The sequence below is a fragment of the Seriola lalandi genome, unplaced genomic scaffold, assembly GCF_002814215.2.
Source record: "Seriola lalandi dorsalis isolate HSWRI2012SDOR001 ecotype SW California unplaced genomic scaffold, Sedor1 jcf7180002054554, whole genome shotgun sequence".
Classification (NCBI taxonomy): Eukaryota; Metazoa; Chordata; class Actinopteri; order Carangiformes; family Carangidae; genus Seriola; species Seriola lalandi.
Window position 1 is genome coordinate 2229448 of NW_019525107.1, and position 10396 is coordinate 2239843.

The window sequence follows — 10396 nt, forward strand, 5'->3', positions numbered from 1 at the left end:
CATGCAGTTATATGCAGCTTAATACATGTGTAAACCTGTTGAACTGAGTGTTGAGGGGTTGTCGGGTCCCTCCTCCTTTGACAGTGGAGTCTGTGGGGCCGCGTGGACCCCTTATTACCAAGCTGAGTGTGAAAAATACTTTCCAACAGAGACCTGCTTTAGATCACTAACCTGGATTAGTGGGTAAGGTTAAGCTATTTGAGAAATTGTTTAAAAGTGAAGACATTTGATTTGTCATTTGTCAGGCAACAAAGCAGTTCTCCTTCTGACTTGAATGGCTTATTTTAGGCTGCAAAAGCTTTCTAAAGCAAGCCAGTCCTTTCTTTACTCTGTCCTCTTACCTTCCTTTAACCACAGGTTTAGTGTGTAACATGACTTTACATGAGGTCGTCGTGCTCCTCTGGCACAACACAATCGAGACCCTTCTACCTCAGACAAAACCCTGAACTACACAACAGTGACAGCTGTAGTTCTTTTAGTACCAGTTATTGCTTTAACAAATTGAAGGTATTATAATAATACTATTTACTGTGGACAAACAAGACCATTGTTAAGACCTGTAAAGCTTTTACCAACTGGTTAATGGAAAGAAGGTTATTGGAAAGAATCTTTTCTGGTTCCTGGTGGACATTGTTTGAGAAATGTTTGCACAGTACCTCTGGTGTAAAATACAGACTGTCTGTTGTGATTATCCTGGCCTCTTTTTTTTTTCTCCTGCCAGCTGCACTTGGATGTTTCACTAAATGAGGCCTCTTTATTTTTATTGATTTCTTTATTGTCACACTCTCAATTTATTTGTCTCTGTTTGTTACAGCCAGAGACAGCTTGGTGTCCATGCATCAAGTTCTGATGCCCATCATGACGCTGCCCCTGAGCCTCCTCCTGTCGGGTGAGTTCAAGTCATAGTTCAGTTTTGTCTTTGTCTTTGTGTAGAAGTGCTGTTACATCTCATTTAGGCTGAGACCACCTGAAAAAAAGAGGCTTGATTTGTGGTGTAACAGCAAAGCAGACCAACCACAGGATTTTGTCATAGTAGATAAGCAATGAATTTGTGAAAAGCTAAACTGTTGTTAAAAACCATCAACCACCAATTTTGAGCTGTTAAGAAAGCCATCTGTTTAAGTGACTATATAATAAAAAAAAGGGTTAGGAGTAACCCTAACCTGTAAACTGATTATTAAATAATATAAATAATGTAATATAATAAATAATTGAATAATGTATTGATCTCAATTGCTTCACCTTGTGTCAAATAACAATTACATATTTTGATTGGCCAGTGAGCCCACTCCCAGCACACACTTTGTGCATCCTGAATGACAGGCACACAGAGACGGCCTGTAGACAGACAGGGACAGTAAAAACTATGGATTTTTTGGCAGTCCTCTGATGCAACACACTGACACACACTGAGAGACAGGACTGTCTTCAATGTGTTTATGTGTGTGTGAGAAAGAGAGAGAGAGAGAGAGAGAGAGAGAGAGAGAGAGAGCGCGAGGCAAGGACCAGCTGAGCGATTCAATGTCACAGAACTCTACAGAGAAATACAATTATGCCAAACCAGCCACTGTCAGAAGGAGATAAACTGAGCTGCACTTTATCAGAACTGATAGTGGTAGCACATTTTTATAGGACAAAAAGAAGAAGCCAAAAGATAATTGGTTGTTATTTTGACGTCTCTGTTGCTCGTTGGGTATTGAAAACTGATGTGATACCTCAGTCACACATGTTCAGAATCTCAACATCCGAGCAGTGTCACTTCCTCCCACTCATCTTCATCTCCATGTGACATTGAGCTACTAGCGACTGGTGGAACAGTGTGAGAAGATTAATAGCAGCAGGACACATCTTTTCATTCAAATCAAATCCCTTGATGTGTCTGCAGCAGCATGACAGCATGTTAAGTGTGGTGTTGTTATTATTGCTTTAGGAGACTCCCATCTAAAGGATATCCTCACAGATTCGTCCTCTCCCTGTACATTGTCATTAGGTCTAATCCATCATTATTTCATGCACGCTAATCACAGGATTGAGTTGTAACCGCAGGTGTTTGTTTTGGATTGTGTTCACTTTAGCAAACAGGAAGTGAAGGTTTAACTCTCCTTTGCTGAGTTGATGCTGCCTCTAAGTCCCGACTTACTGACGGGGTAGCAGGACCCTAAATGATGATGATAATAATTATGTCACTTGATTCGCCACCATATAGAGAACAGCACATTGCTCATTCAGTGACATTTCAACAATGGATGGATGGAAACGTATATGTTTTCCCTTCTTCGCTCTCACTTCAGGATAAAAAGAAAGCGGCATTTAAATACAAAGTGAGATGAATGTTCTGCTGGCTTTGACCGCTGCAGTTGGTTTGTGGTGTGTATGTTTTTGCCACGAACAGCGAATGACTGATACTGCATGAGTCAAACATCTGTCTGTCTGACGGTTCAGATGGACTCCTACTGCAGACATACTCCTGTCTGCTCCTGTCTCCTGTTCAATTCATGCAACTCAAACAAACATTTTCAAATCAAGTGGATTTGTCTTCTTCCTCATTTCACAGCGCTGGGACCAAATCCCCTCCTGTCAATATCTACGACTCTGTTGGTGCCACCTCTGAACGTTGCTTCCTGTATGATATAACTGAACAGTGACATTTAGAAATTGGGGTTTGTGGTGATGTGTTGGTGTTTGTCCAAACAAATGTTTTCTTTATCTTTATCTTCGGGGATAAGGCTGGCGATATTCTAGGTTTTGTTTTTATTATTGCCATCAAATCCCATGAAAAGTCTAAAATGTGTTAGTCCATATCATAAGACCCTCTGACTTACCTCCCCTGTCTGTACCAAAGCCCACTTGTGTCACCTACTGAAGACTCATAAATATATTCTTTCATTGCTGACCCAGCAACATGGGTACTGGTTGTTGTGCAACTGACAAATACGCTTCGTTTTTTTGTGAATGGAGATATTCAGTGTAAAGGAACCATTTTTTGTACGTTTCAGTGAGAAATCTAAGAGGTAACATAGCCCAATACCTAAAATACCTCAGCAAGATGAGATGCTGAAAGTAGTGTTGGTTGCTAGGTAACAGACATCATTTGATGACGGATGTTGGATTGAGTTTTTAGGAATTCCTAACCTGAGATAAATCAGGATGAAAAAAGACAAGATAGAATTCCTGAAGTTAGTTACGATTTGCTTCTCGAATACTCCCTTTACATTTTTTCCAATCTTAACTTAAGACTTAAGATATTAAGAACTCTACTCAAATAAAAAATGCTCTTGCTGCTCTCCTCCTCATGATACAGAAGCAGAGTTTCTCACCTGCTTCTAACGTCTAAAGTTTCTAAATTTCCCCCCATCAAAAACTTTAATCCAGTCTTAAAAAGAGCATGAAATAATGTCTCGGTTGATACACATGTCTGCATCCACACCTGATTTCCAGTGTGGACATGCTGCAGAGTGCAGCAGCTGAACAGCTCCATCCAACTCATGATGTTAAATCACCCGTGGTCATTTAAACCCAGGTTTATTGGGTCAGCATGTAGGATTTGGAATCTCTGTGAGAATCCGGGGTATTTGTGGAATGTGTAGTAAATGACAGGCTACTGACAGGAGAGCTGGATGTGAAGCAGGAAGGGCCCTCGCAGGGTTAATTGGTGACTGAGGGGCATTTTTGAAAAGGGCCACACACACATACACACACACACACACACACACACACACACACACACATGTAGAAAGCACAGACGCTGTTAAATGTCTTTGTTTAACTGTAGGATTTGGCCCCTGGTCCCCCATGTATCAGTGTTTGTGTTTCTCAGGAGACTTAACAGTGATCTCATCAAAGTTAATGGAAAAAATTCATGTCTTTACTTTTAGCACACCAATCAAAATGGCCTGATGAAGTGTATTATACTTCCCTTTCCCTACTCGCCTATGCAAAGGTATCTGGGTCAGTCTCTACATTAATCATTAACTGAAATAAGACTGTACTCATGCGTGAGGGCGGAAACTGCCAACTTCAGTAATGGTGAGCTTGAGCTGGCTTTTGTCCTACAATACGTATTAGTGAACGGATGAAAGAGTGAGTGCCTCAATGAAAGAGTGAATATCTAGGGTCATTGGATCCCATGCTGTTAGAGCTGTGGAAATGACAGTGAGTCCCCAGTCACCTAATCTGATCCGATCCAGCGGGACACCTTTGGGATGCGGTATAACAGGACATTGGCAGCTTGAATGTGCAGCTGACGCATCTGCAGAAATGACGTGACGCGGTCATGTTGACATGGAGCAGAGTTTCAAAGGAACGTTTCCAGCATCTTGTGGAATCCATGTCACGAAGAACTGAGGCTGTTTTCAGAGCAAAGGAGGAGGAGGAGGAACTACCCAGTGTTAGTGTGGTGTTCCTAATAATGTGCTCGTGAGTTTATGTGTAGAAACAGAGGATGTGTTTGCGTCCACTTCACTGACACCTGGAGTGTTTTCTCTAATAAGTAACATTTTCCTCTCCGTCCCTGCATTCCTGCCATAGCACTGTTATCGGGGGGGGAAGATTCCCCAAGGTGTGTTTACCTGCGAGTCCTCCTTTTTGTGCATGTGTGTATGTTTCATTGCCACGTGCTTACGCTCTAATCACACACCTGTAAACCAGCTGGCGTTAAGCAACATCTGCACAACCGCCTATAGTTCAAGGAACACTTGTATGCATCTAAGCCCTGATTTCTTAATGTCGGTCATTATTCTTATACAAATGACACAGTAACTCTTTGCGTCCATCAGGCACATGTTCTTGCCTCCCACCAGCTTAGGTGTGAATAGTATAGAATAAGTTTTGGAAAAATGCCATTAAATTATAGCTGTAAAAATGGTAGGTAATTTACCAATACTTAACAGGCGGCTGCTGTTACAATATGTTCCCTCTCTGGCTTTAACTCAGTACCTCAGTTGGTTTTGTATCTTTTTCTGCATTTCACTGCAAGAAAAACACATAATTTCAAATGTTCTTGCTTTCTGTGAACTTTAGTTGTGTTTCCTGCTTGTTCTTTTTATACTGTAAAATGTCTGGAAAATAACTCACAAATTACAAGGACACATTTGTATGTAATCCCATTTTATGGGACTGTTTTGGGTTGTTTGAAGTTGGTTTGTGTGAGGTAGTTATTTATAGTCAGTGTATCACCTGCTGTATATTCACATCAGCACGCTCCCAGTTTAGAGGAGCAGCAGGAGCACCAGTACAGAAGCTTTTAGTCACTCCCCAGATCAGCTGTTTGAGGCAGAGCTAAGTGTAATTGCGCATTTGCATAGGAATACAGTAGGTCATTAGTTTGCTGGTGGCCCCGTCCACAGCTGCACATCACTCAGCTCCTGTGCTGGTGCTCCTGCTGCTTCTCTAAACTGGGAGCACAATGATCTGAATCTACTGCAGGTACCACACTGACTGTAGATAACTACCTCACACAACCCCACGTCAAATAACCCTAAGCTATCACTTTAAGTGTCCTCTTCCCTGCGGTGCTACACGTATGTTACTGTTGCGCTGTATTGTCATTTCTGCAATACGATCCCTAAAATCCCATAAACACACTCTCGAGTCCAACTGACATAGTATATGAATGATCTATAGGTCCAAATGTTTAAAACAAGCACATATACAGTAAGAAACAAATCATCAGTGCACATTCTGATGTTCTCTTTGCTAGTCAGGGCAGGTGAAAACCAAGTAAAGGATATGTCTCCTACAGCCCACACAGAGAGGTGGGGTGAACACTACTGTCAAGGCTCAGATGTCAGGATCATCTTTTGAAAAATAAGGCTGTTTTACATGCGAGCGTGACCCTAGATGATGGCTGCGCCTTGTAATTATCAACACAAACACCATTCTTTTCTGTTTCAGCACAGTCTGACAGATTGGAGAAAGCCATTAGAGATAGCGAGAGAGAGAGACAGAGAGAGAGAGAGAGATAGAGAGCCTCTGTGAATGGCATACACTATAGAAGAGACATTCCATGCATGTGTGGTCTATTTCAAAACACAACCTCAGTCACTAATTAAACCTGTGGGTAAATTATGACTGCTGAGGGGGTACATGTCTAGACAACGTGTTGAATGTCTGGATGTTATTTCTGTCATTCACTATAGGTAACTCCAGTGCATACCTGTGTGAGGATACATTATCAGGGGAGCTAAAAAAAAAAGAAAAGAAGAGCCGAAATGGATTTGCCGCTTAACAAAAAAAACATATTTGGAGTCAAAAATCTAATTAAAATGAAATAATAGATGTCATAACCTGTTTGTTGTTGGTTTTTTAATGACATCATATTTGAAATGATTTCATGCTGTATGACTCCTTTGAAATAGTTTTGATCCAGGTAATTTCTTTTTTCTTTGAAGAAAATAATGTGAAATTAGAAAAAAACAGTTGGTTTTGTTCAGTATTCATTCATTCAATAACTATTTTACATATTTCCCTGTGTAGTTGCAAAAATAAAAGCACACAGCAAAAATGAGATGAAGAAACTATGGCGGAGGAGCAGGGACACAGAAGTTTCGAGAATAACAGTGAAAGTCGTAATTTTTCATAAATAAATGAATAAAAAGTATGAGAATAAAGACTAAGAGAAGCTGTTATAGCCCTTATACTACTTTGTCGGAAACACATTATTGTAGGGGATATTTATTTTTGCACAGCACCAGGAACTTGAAGCGCAATAATGTAAATGTGTAACTGAGATGAAAAAATAAGACCTTTCTAAACCTGTGAAATAGTAATGTTACAGTGGATTACAAATCAGGTTGAACCACAGCTACATTTCATCGTGTGTTGTTTTTCATAAGATTTCTGTGTATGTATTTAATGGCTGCCTGTTTGACCAGTGAGTGAACCCATTGTGCAATGTCATACCTGTAAAGTGAGTTCAGGTGAAACCCATTTACAGCTCTCAGTCAGTTCCTGTATATTTGAGGGGGCTGGTTGGGGGGTGGGGTGGGGTGTACACTGGTGTTATTTTCAGTTTTGGTAAAAGACAAATACAGACAGGTTTATACTTTTTCTACTTATCCTAAAACATGTTTTCTAAGAAATGCATTCTTTAATTTACCATATCATGATACACCATATTCCTTCATGCCATTCTCTTTCATGCACAGTCTTGTATCTGTATTACATCCTTGAGTTTCAGTTTTGCAGCACACTGCCTTGTGTTTAATGTTTGGTCAGGGTGTGTTTGATCTTTATCTACAGTCCATAGGTGTACCTACTCACCCATTTTTGTGCAGTTCTGCAAGTGCACACTATACATGTGCACAGCTGCCTGTAGCTTGTGTAAATGTGTGTCTGTTATCCCTCTTTACATTTGCTATACAGTTCAATAATGCAGTGGAATAACATCAGAGGCTGAATGTGTTGGATATACTGTATTTGGGATATCAGTACACTTGCCAGCCAGGCATTGTTAATGCTTCACAGGAATTCAGAAAATCTGCCTCTGTTAAATCTTTTACTTGAACTGGAGCCAAGACATTTGTACACACACACACACACACATAGATGTGTGTGTGTGTGTGTGTGTGTGTGTGTGTGTGTCTGTGTGTGTGTGTGCGCCAGTGCGCGAAGAAGGACTGGAAGAGCTGTAGTCTTTTGTAGTCTCAGGTAACTGAGAAAATCTTTTCACCTCTATTACAGTGACAGTTACATAGTATAGTGTGCAGCAAAGTAGAGCATAATAGTATGTAAAAAAAAAAAAAGATTGTAGTTTTGTATATGATGATAAAAATCCATTTGATTCCATTAAATGGTACAGATAATATATCTCTATATATAAATCCAAAGGAGAGTTAATTGGTCGTTTATTAAATAGCAGAGAACATTGACTCCCTGACATTTATCCAGATCTTTATTAAAAGGTTCAGAAGCATGTGACTCATTGGTAGGCGGGGAACCAGAGAACAGAGCGGGAGGCGCTGGAGGGGCAGGCCAGACCCCCGGAGGTGCCAAGAAAGAAGGGAGGTTAGAATGGGCACTTGACTGGGTAATTGAGTCATTTGATGTACCACAACCTTTGAGAGGTTCCTGATGACTGAGAAGTTTTCCTTTACTGATTAGGGCTTTTTGCAGGGAGGTGGGTTCTGGATCTGAGTCTGTTGAGTATATTGGTATATTTGGCAAAATCACTCTTTTAAGTTTTGAGACCTGGATTCAAACACAGGACTCAGACACGCTGGATTGAACAGCTCAGAAGCAGGTTTATTGAGACGAAGGTTTGGTGAGGGTTTGGCCTGGGGGTCAGGGGCTGGCGATGGAGCTAGACACGTGGTTCTGGGGATTGTACTCAGGGTTAGCATTGGAGCAGGGCAGGCTGAGCAGGGAATTTCTGCAGCGGACTGGAGGAACAACTGGGGAGCTTTGGCGAGGCGAGCACACTCTGAAACCACGGGGAGGCTCGACATAGGCATAGGCAAAAGATGAGGTTAACTTGGAGAGCGAGGAAACAAGTTTTCCGATCTTTATACCGCAGGTGGTGAGTAGTAGATTGGCCTCAGCTGTGCAGGTGAGTCGAAGGAACAGGATACAGCGCCCAGCAGACACACAGACAGGAACAAAGACAAACTGGGAACAAACGTGACACAAAAGAAACAGTGAAAACAATAGGAAAGAGGGAGGCAGACCTCAACGTAACAGCTATTAGACTCAGCCTTCGAGCAGGTCAATGACTGAAAACCTGTGTATCTAATTAGAGTGTGTAGATTCTCGTGTGTTTGTTGTTGTACGACATCAATATCCTTTGTAAAATTGCAAATGAAAAAATCCATGGCTACAGTGTGTGGCTACAGTGGCTACAGACTGAGCACCAGCGCATGATGAGCTCTCTCATCAACCGCTTGATAATTTCCTCCATGATGAAACAACAGCAGTTGTATTTTCTTGTTAAACCACTGTATAACAGGAACATAAATGAGTGTTTGAGAGCCACTCATCCCCTTCGCCGTTAGTGAGTCGTCTGTCCGATGCAGAGATGCACCTTTTTCTCAGAGGATGTTTTTGATTCTATCCCAAACCGTCCACTTCTTCTTTCCCATCTTGCCTCAACATGTTGCTGCTCTGTTTTGTGTAGATCAGTGGGATAAAAGGCCCACATGAAATCTCTCTCAACATCTCTCACCCCCCATCACTCTTATGTGTACTGCTGATTAAGGAGCCTCATGTTTTTTTTTTTTCGGGCAGACATGTAAGTTGTTTTTTTGTCAGATTCTCACACGTTGCATTTCTCTCCGTGTGGCTTCATGTTCGTTCCGATGCTGTGTATCACAGGCGCTGGTGGTTGGTTTGAGATGCCAATAAATGTTTAAACCTTGATGTAAATATCCTGACTGATCTGTTTTCTGTCCATCTTTCAGTTTTTCCTTCACCATCATTTATTTCATTGTCTTTCTCTGCTCTGCTCACGGCTTGCTGTCTCTCTGTCCCATATCCCTTATGAGGCCTGTTATTCAGAGTCAGTGATGCGGAAAGAGTGTTTACGAGGGTGAGAGAGAGAGTTTGAGGGAACAGGACCAGAAAATTTTTAGAGAGTTATGGTTAGTGTGTTTCTTATACACTCCAGTCTATTAAGGCGATTACTTTCTGGGTTGTCAGACAGTTTCTAAAACAGTCTTTTCCCCTTTTCGCTTCATCTTATAATGTTGAGAGTTTGTCTGCTGTGCTGTGTAAAACCACTGGTTAACACCAAGTTACATGCACCAAAATTTATATCCTGCTATTTATATCCTACCTAATTAATATTCTCACCCTCCTATTAACATCCTACAGGCAATATATATTAGAAACTGTATATTTCCACATAAATGATGATTTGAAAGAGAATCATATAGCAAAACACACACCACACGTCCAGAACATGTGGATGAGAGAAGCCTTATCACATCAGGATTTCACATCTTGGTAAATACGCGAATCAAGTGATCCAAACTAAACAGCTTATTAGCATGATATGTTGGGATCATAATGATTAGAGTCATTTTTCTCTTCCAGCTCTCAGTGTGATTGGACAGGAGCTCCCATCAGGCCCCCACGGCTGTACAGACGGAAGCTGTTACCCTGCGACAGGGAACCTTCTGATTGGACGGGCTGTTAATTTAACTGCCACCTCCACATGCGGCCTGAGCGGACCAGAGCACTACTGCATCGTCAGCCATCTGCAGGTTAGCACTCACTTGAAAACATATTAACGGTGACATAAAGAGAAACATGTCCGTTTAAATGGGAACAACTGCTAACCATTTCCCTCTTGGACTCCACTCATCCACTCCTGTATTGTATAATGTGTAATAAAGATTTTTTTGTACCCTCAGCTTCTCTCTCACTCCTGCCTGTTCCATCCCTCAGCATGCCGCCCCCCCCC

The 10396-nt window shown here is 41.4% G+C and overlaps 1 protein-coding gene across 1 annotated transcript in view; it reads left to right on the plus strand.

The window, feature by feature from the left end:
• Positions 1–814: 814 nt before the first annotated feature.
• lamb2l (laminin, beta 2-like) overlaps positions 815–10396 on the plus strand; it is a 36985-nt gene continuing 27403 nt past the window's right edge. The window contains 2 exon segments of the mRNA XM_087176454.1: positions 815–889; positions 10027–10196. Of these exon segments, the coding sequence (XP_087032580.1) occupies positions 835–889; positions 10027–10196 (225 nt within the window). The 5' untranslated portion in view covers positions 815–834.